The sequence below is a fragment of the Nannobrachium achirus genome (assembly GCF_963921795.1).
Source record: "Nannobrachium achirus genome assembly, chromosome: 4".
Taxonomy (NCBI): Eukaryota; Metazoa; Chordata; class Actinopteri; order Myctophiformes; family Myctophidae; genus Nannobrachium; species Nannobrachium achirus.
Window position 1 is genome coordinate 43,823,940 of NC_137813.1, and position 15,224 is coordinate 43,839,163.

At 41.9% G+C, this 15,224-nt stretch overlaps 1 protein-coding gene across 3 annotated transcripts; it reads right to left on the reverse strand.

Moving 5' to 3' along the window:
- Positions 1-5,833: 5,833 nt before the first annotated feature.
- igfals (insulin-like growth factor binding protein, acid labile subunit) lies at positions 5,834-9,781 on the reverse strand (the record flags this gene model as incomplete). Of its 3 annotated transcripts, none has more annotated exons than XM_080722966.1 (2): positions 5,834-8,264; positions 9,624-9,781. In XM_080722966.1, one exon carries the CDS (start codon positions 8,257-8,259, stop codon positions 6,523-6,525), a length of 1,737 nt encoding a protein of 578 aa, XP_080579092.1. In that variant the 3' UTR covers positions 5,834-6,522. The 3 variants fall into 3 exon arrangements, with proteins under 3 accessions (XP_080579092.1, XP_080579093.1, XP_080579091.1); XM_080722967.1 differs by lacking the exon at positions 9,624-9,781 and adding an exon at positions 9,228-9,325; XM_080722965.1 differs by lacking the exon at positions 9,624-9,781 and having other exon boundaries at positions 5,834-8,274.
- Positions 9,782-15,224: the final 5,443 nt, after the last annotated feature.

A 15,224-nucleotide genomic window follows, 5' to 3' on the forward strand; every position in this document is an offset into this window, starting at 1 on the left:
AATATTTTTGTGGACCACGTTTGAAGGAAATTGAACTGTAAACGATGGCCTGTATTCAGGCCACTTGAACTGAAAAGTGTATCACTGTTTGCATAGAACTGTTTTTACAATGAGACTGTTTAATAGAATGAAGCAAGAGACACAATTGAAGATGCCCTCTTAGTCTGTATTTGCCGTACTTTTAAATATTGAAAAATAGCAGATATACAAGCTCACAGTGCGGCACTCGCTGCCTTGTAGATCAGCTATTTTTGAAAAATCGTGAAAATGTTTGCAAATATTTCAAATCCTTCCAAGGTTTTCTATGTCAGTCGTGCTCAAACCTTTTCATGTGAAGGACCCCTAAAATTATATTTATTCGGCCACGGACCCCCATCTCAAAATATTTAGTTCCAAGGACTCGCCAGAAGCAACATTTGAGTTACAAATGTTCGCTTAAAGAAATACATATATTCAAAGATTTACACACATTTTCACGACTTTTCAAAAATAGCAGATCTACAAGCTCGCATATCTGCTATTTTTCAATAGCTAAAGTATAACATAATTCCAGGCCCCCTCCACCTTGGGCCCTATTAACCCCCCCCCCCCCCCCCCCTTGTGACGCCCCTGGCCATACCATTAGAGAAACCATTATGACAGCAATACCTACTACCATTGTTGAAACAACTCCTCCTGATCTCAATTAGTCTTTTAGTGGCACCAAAAAAGAAAAATTAAGTATTTGTAAACAAAAGCACCAAATAGACTCTTGTAAATGAACTGTAATAGATGTATTATTATTATTATGCTCTGCATTGGAATAGTTTGATCTATTTTGCATTACTGTTAGTTGTTTTGTGTTGTCCTTTTGTTTTTAATATTATGAAAATGGAGCCTGAAGATTTATGCAATCTTGTACATGTATATGAGTATGATGTATGGAGCTGTTCAAATTTAGTAAAAATGATACTAGTACAAGTGTGGTCATATAATATTCTGAATGTGGAACCACTTGTTCCATATACCGTAGAAATTTCAGTAGAAATGTTATTTTAACATTGAAGCCCTGAAATATTGAATGTATTTGTTCTAAATTAGATATTCAATGAATAGGTCACTGGAATATTATGAGAGCAGTTAATCCAATATGATGTAGCATCTAGTTGTGAATTGCTATTCAATGAAAAAATAAATTTATAATAACTAAAACACATGCAAGTTTTCAAGTTTCTGTATGTGTAAGTGAAATGAGAGAAAGAGATGTGTTTTTCTCAGGCTAATGCAAAGATTGAATAGAGAGTAATGTGTTAAATCTGAAGAAAGTGCATTTCACAGATGTATTTACCTTGATGTCAGTGGGTTAGATATTTATTTATAAATAAACATGTCCCTTATTTTGTTACAAGGTGTATGGATATGTAGGACACATAATTCTGATAATCCTAGAACATTCTGGTTAAAAATATTGATATTTTTGTGTTATGAACACAAGACCTTAGCTGAAAGTCTCATAGAATAATAGATTTTTGTTTTCTACATTAAAGAATTGTGTACTGCATAATATTTTGTAGTGTATTACTAGTTTGTTAACACTTGTTAAAAATGTTACACTACAGTTATGCAATGGTTTACAGAATTCACCTTATTTTTTATCATCTTGGGAATTAAACTCTTTTTCATCTGAAATGTGTGCAATACTTTTTGTCTCGTGAACACAAAGTGTAGAACAGGCCTATTTTATTATCATTAGCAGAGGTAAAGTCAGTCACTGTGTCTTGGCCCGTGAAAGAGGAGGAAACCGTAAATGGTATGCAAACCACTTTGAACCTGGCATCCCTATTTTGGGCAAGTCCTATGACAAAATAGCTTGTGTATCAGGTAGTCTTATTCATGCTATTTATTCTTTTATAATCTAGGCATATACCATATTGTCACAATATCGATATTGAGGTATTTAGTCAAAATGTTGTCATCCAGCCTTAATTCCTATCCTTGACTGTAGTTTCAGCGTTCACAAAATAGTGACGTGTTGCCTCTGGTTCTAATGTGCACACATGCTCCCTGCCACCAGGTGGCAGCCTAACCTCATCAACCAGTAGGTCCAAGGCACTTGGCTAAGCTCTTCAACATTTTGAGGGCATCAGCAGGCACTTTGTCTGGCACAGCAGCGCTGTGTAATGTGTATCATCATGGACCCTGTTACAAACAAACAAACCCACTGTGTTCTCCCCCTGCGCTGTTGACAAAGGACACAGAGTCACATAAATATAAAATCAATGTTCCACATGACTAAAGGGTCCCTTAGGCCTATTTTATTTTGAACCAGTTAAAGCAACTATGAACTGATCTATTTTTTTGTTACACATAGACCTGTTCTGAACAAAATATTTTGAGGTGGGGTTTACGGCAAAATACATATAATTTTGGTGGTCCTTTTAAGAACCACTGATCTAGCAACAAACGTTTTTCAGAAAATTGATTCAGACATTTTGTAGAATGAGCCTCAGGTCTTATACGGAGCTTTGTCTTGATTCTGCTCCTCAGGACCCAGAAGGTTCAGCAGTCCCTTCACAGCATTCCCTCTTTGAAGGCAGAGAGCCTGGGAAGGCAGAACAGTGGTTATATATTATATATATTTTTTTTTAAATTCATCACAATAGCCTAAAATAGGATTAAAGTGGTTAGTCCTCATTTTACCGGGGACCCCCCCTGGAATTATCCTATGACAATTTTTTTTTTTTTAACACTTAAACCATCTAGGCCTAGGGCTCTATTTTGATTGTCTTAAGTACCAGCTCTTATGCCTTAACTTAAAGGCCTGTCCATACTGTCTCAAACACTCTTCGTCGGAAAGGTCGTCACTCACAACTACAAAATGACGTCACTCACAACTTCGGAAAAGCATTACCCCAAATAAGAGTTCGGAAAGCTCCACGTCGGAAAGTCGGAACTCTCCTACAAAAGGTGGTCGGTGGTCGGAGACGGTATGGACAGGCCTTTAAGTTAAGGCATAATACAACCTCCTAGTCTTAGTTACAGTAATTGGACCTAGAGTTGGCATAAAAGGGACAAGGACGGAATTCAGTAAAACTATGCCTAAAACTAACCCCAACCCTAACCAGACCCGGTGCACATTTCCGAACGCACCCTTTGATACACTCGGACTGAAAGACCTGCAGAAAACACTCTCCCGGTTATCATGAGACTGACACAATATGTCCATATATGGGCATTCCCAGATATGGGCTTAATATTGATGACATCAGGGATCTCCATATATGGGTATAAAAGGGACAAGGACAGAATTAATTTGCAAGTGTGGTTGCCGTGATTCTTCTCACACTCGCAAAGGAATTCTTTCTTGGCCATATATGGAGCGTGACATGAGCCGTGTTGGTGAGGTCAGTGTCGTGATCTTCATATATGGAGAACCAGGTGATGATAGTCAGCTCCACATATGGAGATCCAAGTGTTGTACCAAACTTTCTGTCTTGGCCATATATGGAGCTTTACATGGGGCGTGACTGACTGACGCGCGGGAGCTGCAGGTTTTCATAGTAAGTGCGACCTACAGTCGCAACAATAATGGGAACCAGGTGACTTTTTCAACAGATGCAAGGGATGCAGCCGTGTTTTTTGTCCAGGAACACCAACACCAACACCACATGCAGGGCGAACACATGTGGACTTTGAGGAGGGTTTTGGCCATACAGGGCCCCCGATCCCATACTCCATGTCCGAACAGACACAGTGAGTAGACGCTGTGGATGTGAATAGAAGGTTCATATTGTAAATCTTACGTGTAGCTTTGAGAAAATATGTCTTATTGGGCAAAACTGTAAATTGTGTTGTGTTGTATGCTACTGTAAAGCACTTTGTAACGTTTTGAAAAGCGCTTTATAAATAAAGTTTATTATTATTATTATTATTATTATGTATGAAGCAAATGCCATCACATGAAACCAGTGTTGCCTTGTCTGCTTATTGTAAGCAGCCTTTGGGTCGGGCTTATTTTTCTGTAAAGTTGCTTGTAAATAGATAGTTATAGGTTGTTTTTCTTTGTTGGGAGTCGCATTGCGCGCGCGTGTGTGTGTATATACAGTACATATATATGACTCAGACCTGCATTAGAAAATAATTAGTTGAACAGCCCCTTAATGGCCTGGAGGGAAATAAACAATCAACAGTATAAACATTATTGCCAAGAAGCATTGTTGCAACAGAGAGATAATATACCAGACACACACACACACACACACACACACACACACACAGAGAACCAACTTACCTCAGCAATAGCAGAGCAGTGAGGTGTGCAGTGTGCACCAGTGAGCAGTATGAGGTTGTTTGAGGACGATGATGTGCTGCAGGTAATGACTGCTCCTGATAAAGGAGACACAGGCATGGCCAGTGCAGCAGCAACAGAGTGTAATTAATTAATCTTCTATCTGGTTTTAAAAGTAAGTGACTTGACTTTACAATTGTTAAGCACTGTTAGTCCTAATCTGTATAGTATAAACATAATGCTTGCACAGAAAAGGAGATGTTTTTTTTTACTTACTGGGGAACACAGTCCAAAGATTCAGCTCCGTAACACCAGTAGCGTCATGTTTTCAAGTGGAAAGCTTGTAGTACCTGCAGGGGCGTCACACCAAATTCTGGGCCCTGGGTACAAGGATTCACTGCGGGCCCCCCATGAATGTTAACTATTGAAAAATAGCAGATATACAAGCTCACAGCGCGGCACCGAGTGCCGCGCTGCGAGCTTGTATATCTGCTATTTTTGAAAAATCGTGAAAATGTGTGCAAGAAACCTATGTCAAGGACCCCCAAGATGATATGTATTTGGCCACGGACCCCGATCTCAAAATATTTAGTTCCAGGGACCCCCAGAAGCAAAATTTGAGTTAGAAATGTTCGCTTAAAAAATACATATATTCAAAGATTTTCACACATTTTCACAACTTTTCAAAAATAGCAGATCTACAAGCTCGCAGCGCGGCACTCGGTGCCGCGCTGTGAGCTTGTATATCTGCTATTTTTCAATAGCTAAAGTTACTAGGGCCCCTCCACCTTGGGCCCTAGTAACTCAGTCCCACTTTCCTACCCCTTGTGACGCCCCTGAGTACCTGCAGAATTCCCAGTGGCATCCTCTGTTACCATAGTAACATAAAGCAGCATGCCATGTTTTATTTTTTAAGTGAATATCGATTCGGGCCTTGATGGCGCTCTAGGTGCAGTTTATGAGATGGATTACCTATAAGTGTTTCTGCTAACCAGATGGACAATGAAATGCTTCTTTACTTCTAAAACAAATGATAATAAAAACTATTAGGAATTGCTTAAAGATTAGATCCTATGCTTCAACAAGCATAGGAGCACCTCCTGAGTCACTAGTACAACCTAGTGAGGTTGTGGGCCTTAAAGATGAACATGTAGCCAAAATATTTTACCATAAAAATTATATAATGTACAATAATAATAAAGAATACTACAACTAAGGGTCGTGCTAGAGGAAATCTCAGAGTGTTAACAAAATCATGAAGGTTCCCGGGATCATGAGCTGCTCAGAATCATGGCAATCCAGCCAGCAGTTTGGAACTAAAATGGCTTACATAGATTGGAAGCCGTTCTACTATTAGGGCCAAAAGGGTTATTTCTTTCTTAGAGAAAGTCATTGAGAACATAATACATGGTAATGATCTAAAAAAAATAATGTTAATTATTATACAGTAGCTCTCCACATTCAGTTACTTCAGTTCAGTATCAGATGTCTGAAATTAGGCCATTCTTCATGTGGTCCCAGTATCATGATTTAAAACAGTGTTGAATACACTTAAACGCTTAAAACTTGTTTCTTTTTTTAATGTGTTTAATTTTCGCAAAAATGTACAGTTTGCAAAGGAGCCCCAAAACATAGGCTTACTGGTCACTGAAGTTGCATACAGGTGTGTTATTTATGAGTATGACAAAGGGAATTTACTTTTTATTGCATAATATGGTTCATTATAAAATCAAGAATTATAGCATAAACTACTACACATTTAAATATATCTTGAACACAGGCTAAAATCTAAGAAAATGCAGGGTTTTTTAGCCCTCAAAAGTGGAATTTTCTGTCAGCTATTAGATTGTATTTTATTGTCCATGTGAAATTTAGACCCAGAATCATATTGCATACATTGTAATAGTGAATAAATCAAAACCCACGCTTATAAACAATATTCTAATATGTCTAATCAGTAAATGTCACAGTTCCAAACTAGAGTTCAGAAATTGAATTTAACCACTTTAAACCTGACATCCCTATTTTGCACATCATTATCCACAACTTTCCATCGTCCCATCGTGCATCGCGCAGAAGGTGTGCGGCAGTTTCCGGCGTCGCAGCCGAGTGTGATCTACAAGCTCACAACGGTTGCATCTGCGACGCGACGCGAGCTTGTAGGTCTGCTGTTCTCCGGAAGTGTCCCACAAATAATTTTACAGTAAATCATCGTGGAAACAGGTGGATAGGCGAGAAGTAAACGAAAGAAATGGTCAAAAACACAGGAAATGTTCGTCGGCAACATCCCGCAGGTCAAGGCCATCGAGGCTCGGTGGGCTGGCACACGTAATGTTATTGTAGATGGTGACTGTGCTGTCAGGCTCTTCACCCTCTGCATGAGTTTCCACTTGCCGGGGTATCACCAATGGCTTCCTCAAGCTGTAAAGTCTGAGTGGAAGAGCACTGCAGTCACACTGCCACTGATTCCCTGTCAGCAAAAGTTTTTCCAGGGTTTCTGAGAAATCAGGGACTATGCTAGTCAAACCATTGTTTCTTAGGTCAAGATAACGCAGCTTAGGCAGTAGCTGTTTGGTGCCGTTTGGCAAGAATTGTTGGAAAAGATTGCCAGACAGTAGCAGATATTCCAGATTCTTAAGACCGTAGAACGTGTGGGACGGAACGGTCTCCAACTTGTTGAAACTCATGTCTAGCCCCAGCAGGCCCGCCAGGTCAACGAAGCTCTGGCGGTCCACCATAGAGATGTTGTTGTGTTGCAGGAAAAGCCGTCGCAGTCCAGAGAGTCCCGTGAAAGCCTGAGTCGTGACCTTGGTCAAGCAGCCTCTGTCCAGGTGAAGGCTGTGCAGCTTTGACAAGCCTCTGAACACTTGGTCCGGCAGGCTGTGGAAACAGCTTCCGGACAGGTTGATGACGGCCACGTGAGAAAGGCCCGTGAAGCTGCCCGCCTGTGCCTCCTGCACCTGGTTGTGCTCTAGCTCCAGGTGGCCCAGGTGGCCCAGCCCCTCGAAGATCCTCTCCCCCAGAGAGCGGATCCTGTTGTAGCTCAGACGCAGCTCCTCCAAGTACTGCAGATCCCGGAAGGTCCTGGGCCTGAGCCCGGTGATGGAGTTGTTGGAGAGACGCAGCACGTGAAGGGCGTGGAGTCCCAGGAAGGTCTCGTCGTGGAGGGTAGTCAGCCGGTTGTTTGTGAGGTCCAGCCACCGTAGGGCCTTCATGCCTACGAAGGCTCTGGGCACCACCGTCATGATCTGGTTCTGGGCCAGGTAGAGCTTCTGCAGCCTTTGGAGTTTTACGAAGACGTTGGCTTTGATCACCTTGATGTAATTTCCGGTCAGGTCCAACTCCTTCAGCTCGGTTAGACTTTGGAAGAGCTGTGGCTGCAAGTATGCGAGTCTGTTCCCAGCCAGGACCAGCTCCCGCAGGCCCACCAGGTCGTGGAACGCCGTCTCGGGCAACACCGTCAGCGAGTTCCATCCCAGGTTGAGAAGCCACATGTGTGAGAGGCCCGAAAACAGCCTCTCCTCGATGCGAGACAGCTGGTTGTTGTGGAGACTGAGAGAGGCGAGGTTGGGCGTGTTCTGGAAGATCGTCCCAGGCAACGACCGCATGCGGTTCCGCTCGAGGTGAATGTGAGCGAGCGACCTGAGCGCTCTGAACACCTGAGGGTCGAGGGTCACCAGCTGGCCACTCTGTAGGTTCAAAAAGTCCAGGTTGGTAAGATCCTTGAACGAGCCGGCCGGGAGCGAGGTAAACAGGTTGCCATCGAGCCAGAGGGAATGCGTGGCGAGCGGAAGGTCAGAGGGGACTTGCGTGAAGTTGCGCGCACTACAGTACACGTTGAGCTCTAAGCTGTAGTCGTCGTGGAGACACGCGCATCCGCGGGAACAGGGAATGGTCTCCTCGGTCGCCTTCTCCCCTGCCGTGTCAGGGTCTGGCAACACCAGCGATGTTCCCAGCACCCACACCACCACCAGCAGCACGAGGGCTTGCATACCAGCTGTGGACATATCGGGGTGCGCTGTGTTAAGCCTCAGAAACATGCATATATACAGTACATGGACATATTAGTTACATAGATCGGGATACTATATATTGTTGCTGTCGGGCAGAAATCGCCATATCTAAAAAATATGTATATATATAAATTAATTCCCCATGTTATACTATACAAAAATCACCACAGCTTGTGGTGAGCTTGTAGCCTAAAATATTTTCTAAAAGTTTTCACCTTATAAGGACATGCCCAAAATGTGGACGCCAAGGTTGAACGTGGTTAAGTGAAGTCTGTGATATTTAAACCAATGAAAAGTACAGTATTAACAACAGCTTGTGACTAAATGACTACATTTTATCCATTTAGAACACAGGTTGTTTCCTGAAAAGTAACAGTTTTGGACATACATTTGGTTTCCGCCCGACAGCAAAGTTATGTAATTGGATCTAATTATGTTAACGACAGCCTAAATCATGGATCTTCCAGAGGCCGTCAGAATTACTACAGGGGGGCCGCCAAATCTTTGTGTGTGGTAGGATACGTTTTTTACATGAACCACTTGAACCCTAGCATCCCTATTCTGAAGAAAACTTTAGCCAAAAATAGCCTGACAGTCAAGTACAAGTTTCTGGATCGACTATTTCCAGCAAAGAGGTTTGGCGTAGAGGGGAAAAAAGAGAAGACCAAGTACAGAGTGAAAGGTCAAGTTTACTAAGTATTGACACTTTAAGTGGTTTAATGTCTGAAAGTACACATTAACATGAATCCAACATACACTGATGACAGTGCTGTCAAACAAGCATGAAGCTATCTATGAAATCTATGAAAAAGTTTAATCTGCAAAACAATTGTATACAATAATTATGTAGTGGGGTCCCTGCTTCATCTCTCTCTTTGCTAAGGGGTCCTTGCTTGGCCTGAAAAACGTCGAAGACCCCTGGCCTAAATCATGTCGTGTTCTCTCACCTTGGTTCGAGGTTGCAGGCAGTGAAATACTGAATCACTAACCTCTGTGCAATTGTTTGTATGCAGAACAGAGACTCTGGCAAACCCTACAACACTTTTCCACCCACTGTATTTGTACAGAATTTAACCCATTAACGTCCACATGTTTGTTGTTTGTTGCTAAATGTAATTGCATATAAGCTATATTGTCTTGAAACACATCTACAAAAGAAGTGAGACTTTATATTCCCCGGTGAATAACTGTCTAAAGTAGCATGTGATCAAGCATTGTAAAAAGATACGAATAAAATAATTGTTTTAGGTTTAAATTGTCCATAACCTAGTTTTCAGAATGATGTGATTGGCCTAAAATAATTTAAGTAAAACACAGCCGTTATAAGTATTCCCTTGGCTTACCTGATTAAGCTGGAGGATTGCTGTAGATGTTTGAGCTTGTATTGTTCCTAATGTAGTCTCTACACATTCTGTACTAAACAAGGCAAAACGTGAACATGTTAGCAAATGGCCTTTGCTGTTTACCAAAGCCAGGGTCCTGCCACAGAGTGCAGTTTACTGTAGATTTACACTGATAAACAGTATACAAATAGATAAGATGAACTCATTGCTCTAGACCTGGGACTAAAATCACATCTTTTTTTTTCATCTGGTTTACAAAGGGACTCATAGGAAGGGGGTGATATGTAAGAGGAGGACATTACACTAACATATCGTAGTTGTCGGGTGGAAACCTTGTATGTCCAAGACAGTTCATTTTGTATTTATCATTTTAAAAATGAACTAAAACTAGTGAAAATAGCAGCTCTACAGTGCTTATAGATCGTCTGTTTTCACTACTTTTGTGCGACAGCCTTGTATGGTGAAGCAGGGCTTTACTTTGTGAAAAAAACGTACAAACTTGAAACTTGGAGGTACGAGGTTTCTGCCCGACAGTGACGATATAGTATATGCTTTTATTGCTGGGGGGAGGGGGGGCAATGTTCCACCTTGTATCTCCTGTGTTATCATAATGAATGAATAAATAAATAAATAGATACATAAATAAATAAAACACCCACCGCCTTTGGGCAAAGCAGTTACAGAGTTCATGTTGACCTTAGTAGTAAGGGCATTAACATTGTGCAGGGTGAATATTTGGTTTATTTATCTTACCCCGCAGGATAAGGTTAGTTCCAGAGGTCCATTTCCGAATCACGTCATTCATGACAGTTTCAAATGACTAACCTTTTGTTTACTTTAATTATTGGTATCTGTGGGTACTTTTGGGTAACCATGAACTGTTCATTTCTCTGAAGGATTGGCTTTAACCCATTGCATATGGAGAGACAAGGAGAAAATACACGCTGACCCTGCAAAATGAAAGGGCCATGTGAGGAAAAGGAGGGGAGAGGAATTTGGAGAAATACATTTGCATGATGACACTGAAATTGGAACTACTTGGAAGTTCTCTGTTGTATAGTCATGATAACCTGCAAGAAAGGTTTTAGTCAGCAAGCATACCTTTTCCTTGCTGACTGGTGAAAATTGAGGAGGAATCATGTTGCTAATGTGTGGCAGCCATGGTATAAACACAATACACTGAACACCATCGTATGCACAGTAGCATGATTATGCACCCGATTATACCATGGCCACGGCTGTTAACTAAAACAAACTAACAAGCACACATAGTCATGTTTGTACAGCATATCAGTGTGTACCACTGGGAATGTCATATAGAGAGCATATTGTGTGGACAAATACTAGAGTTAATTGTTTACCTGCTATACTAGTTTATTTGAGGCTGTTCTCTCTGCACTAGTCTCTCTACCTTAATCATTGTTTGCTGACTAGGGTGTATCCTTAATCCTTACCTACATTTTGATTGTAAATTGCACTTAGCTCTGACCGTGAAAGTGTTGCCTATAATGCAGACTGCTGTCTGCAGTTAGTGCCGGGGTTTCTGTGTTGTTCATTACAGAGATCAGACCTAGTATATACATAGAGGAAAAGTGATTCAAGTGTTCTTCTCAGGACTACCAGTAGAGAGTGCTGCTCATCTTCCATGGTGATCAGAACAAATTCATGAACCTGAATAACTCTTTACCCTTCAGTCAGTTTACTTACCCAGTTAGGCCTGAACACATTATTATGCAATATTTTATGCTTTAAATATAAAAAAATAGCAGATATACAAGCTCACAGCGCGGCACCTAGTGCCGCGCTGCGAGCTTGTAGATCTGCTTTTTTATTTTATCTTGAAAATGTGTGCAAATCTTTGAATATTTTGACCTGATTCTATAAGTGTCTTCTAAAAGTTTTTTTTTTTCTACAAGCAGATCTACAAGCTCGCAGCGCTGTGAGCTTGTAGATCTGATATTTTTCAATAGCTGAAGCATTCAATAATTCTAGGCCTAAATGGGTCTTAAATGTAGGCCTGTGTCCTGAAAGTGGGTGGGGGGGGCTTTATTGGGTATACAAATTACAGTTTGACATAAAATTATTTCTTGATGGCAAGTAAACAATAAATCTGTTTTGTTGTTGTTTCCTGCAGCAAAGCTAGACGTGCTGCAACACTGGGTTGTGATTGCTCTTCCACAGACAAACACATCTAATTGGTTCATTCTCCTGCAAAGCCTCTCAGGTTTGTCAGTTGCTGTGGCTTTAGGGTGAGTTCTCCTGGTGAGTGGCAGAGCCTGCTACAGGCTGGGAGTGTTCCTGGGCTCTGCCAGGCAGGGCAAGTTTAGTGCTTCCTCAGCAGCAGTGAACAGGCCTGGAAATGCACAATGTCAATCTAAACGATGCACGATGATCTGTGTGTGTGTGTGTGTGTGTGTGTGTGTGTGTGTGTGTGTGTGTGTGTGTGTGTGTGTGTGTGTGTGTGTGTGTGTGTGTGTGTGTGTGTGTGTGTGTGTGTGTGTGTGTGTGTGTGTGTGTGCATCTGCAGTGCTCATCATGAGCAGAATGGCCTGGGAGATGGTGCAAAGGCAGCGCAATGCAAACCTCTCCACATTACTTAACAAGGTGATAATGGCTTCTGCACTCCGCTTGCTGCATGATATTGATGGTCCTATGCTATGGATGATTATTGAGATCCCTGTTGTTCAGCCTATTTGTTGGAGACATCTGACACTCCTTGTTTGTTGAGCCCAAATAAACATCCTGTGCATCAGGGGTGGAGTTCTGCTTAGCATCCACAACGCTTGTTTCCCTCTACACCAGATCTCTTTGCCATACTTATGAAAAATGTCACACTTTCTGCCGGAAGTGAATAACCTTTTCACACATCTCCCCCAATGTGTGTGTTGTCACCTGGCTGCCAGTGAGGACATAGAGCCTTCGTCCAACTCCTCCCGTCCTACACTCTCTGCTGACAGTGACAGGTGCCGGTACAATAATGGTTGTAGGCTATTAACTGAATTGCCCCTCTGCAAAGCCCCATAGTAATAATGTTTAATTGTTACTGGTCTGTTCCATTTAGCTACAGTTTTTGCAATTAGGCCTACAGGAAAATATAGATATCACAAGCAAAAGGTTTTAACTTTTCATCCCCAATAAGTCAAACATAAATACAGAATATTGCTTAAAATAATGTTTTATTTATCTACCTTATTGGCCTACACCCTTTTGGGTAAAAGTGTAGATTATATCTGCTGGCTCATCGTTTTCATTTGGCATCTGTTTTCTGCAGTTTTTATGGCAAAGAGATTTTGCGTAATTGGTCATCTAAGTATTTGTTTACTAAAGAGGGTTTAAGTCGTTGACGTTTGTAAACTGTTGAACCTCCTACAATTCTTTGGGAAAATCAACTTGTTTGTGCTGCATGTGATCAGAGAGAAAGACGCACAAAATGCCTCCTCATTGTAAATGGAGAATGCTGTATCTATCTAGGCAATTCATGTCCACCGTTTGAGCCTCAAAATGTGCGATTCTTCTATAGCCTAGGTCTGATCAAATGTCCTCCTTTGGCTACACAATCAAAGCTCCTAAGTAGGAGCTAGCTAGCATATAGGCTGGCATCGTCGAGTGCATGTCTCCATTCCGACATGTCTCCTTTCCGACATGTCTCCATTCCGACACTAACCCTAAACCTAACCTCTATGGAAGTGTTGCGACAATAAGAAGTCACTGTCGGAGTGGAGACATGTCGGAATGGAGAGCACTTCCCGGCATGGTCCAGAGAGCTATTCTTTCAAACAACATCACACCAACATTTCCTCCAGCCCAACATGAATCCTTTTTTCCTTTCTTTCTTTTTCTTTTTTTTAACAAAAATTGTAAGAGGGACAAACAGCTTCAAAGGTTCCCCTCTCTGCTTCTCTTAAAGCAACTTTTTCTAATAAGCGCTAAATCGCTCTTCTCTCTCATTCTCTTGGAGACACAAAGAAACACTCGGTCAGCACTTGGAGATGGATGAATTATTAAGCAATCCAAAAGTGGGGGTTTTGTTGCAGAATGACTCCCAGAGCTGATAGCAGGTTGGGGACTGCTGTATCTGTGCCATTCAAACGCTTTAACTGCTATATATCCTCTGTTTTTCCCTTTGGAGATAAGTAGGCCATGACCATTATCCGCATAGTCCCAACAGTTTTGGGTCTCTCAAAGAAACTCCAGTGAATAGACTTGGTAATGGCTTAATGTAGTTTTTCCATTCCATTTTTCCACTTTGATATTTTGAGAATTGGTTCCCAATTAATTGTCACTGAGCACTTCATATTAGTTTCTGGGTGGCATCACAAATTAGCGTGTGTAAAGTGAGATGTTTTACGTCAAATACTGTACTATACTGAATTGAACCAAACTGTCAAATCAAGATAAGTGTTCTGCCATCAATATGATGTTGGATTGACAGAAAAGGCATCTATCTGTCTTGTATTATATGAGCCACACCACTGGTTACAGCAAATATTAATAATAATAGCCTAATAATAATAAAAATAAAACTGGATGACATTTATATGAGTAAAATGGTCAAGTAAATACTAACTTAAGGGTTTCAGTACCCTCTTAAGGCCATTAATGTAAGTTTGTTCCACTAACCAGTAACCACTGCAGAAATGGCTATTTTCTATTGTTGTTTGGGGGCCTATTTTTATGCTTATCTCACAACTCAACCTGGCATCACAACAATAGTGTTACTGTAGTTATGTAGACTGTTATTACATAGCTGAATCTGCTCTTTGCTACCTCTGCGAGTTGCAAGTCTCCAGTGCCTGCTCCACATTTCACAGTCTGACCCCATTTCTCAATTCGACAGCTCTGCCGTCATTTGGACACCCCATGGTACTGTCTGACCTGCCAGCAGTTTTTATCAGGTCAATTTATGTTCACATTCATGCTCATCTGTACTTGCAGGGGGTGTCACTGTAGCAATTCCCAGCAGGGGCGTCACACACAATTCTGGGCCCTGGGTACAAGGATTGACTGTGGGCCCCCCATGAATGTTAACTATTGAAAAATAGCAGATATACAAGCTCACAGCGCGGCACCGAGTGCCGCGCTGCGAGCTTGTAGATCTGCTATTTTGGAGAGAAAAAATTTGAAAATGTGTGCAAGAAACCTATGTTTCCATGTCAGTGATGCGTGATTACGGATCCAACTGGGAAAGATGGATGGAAACGGCATAGAGCGCTCGTTTTCACAGTTATTGTCCACGACATTGCAAGCGGCGCGAAGGCCAGCGGACCTTGGTCCTGCTCTTCGCCCCCGAGCGCCGCAGGCGCGAGTGGCCGCGAGTTACGAAGCCGTGGTGAATGCAATCGTTATATTTATGCCCAGGCCGTAAGGCCTGGGCAAGCGCACGATAAACGCCATGATAATTGGGTTTTGGTGCACCTCGCGCGGTCCAAGTGACTACAACGGAGCGCTCCCTACGTCCGGTCCAGCCAATCACAAGCTTCAAAAATGAGTCCGGGGCGTGGTTATCCATCTTTCCCAGTTGGACCTGTAATCACGCGTCAGTGATGCTCAAACTGTTTCTTGTCAAGGACCCCCAAAATGATATGAATTTGGCCATGGACC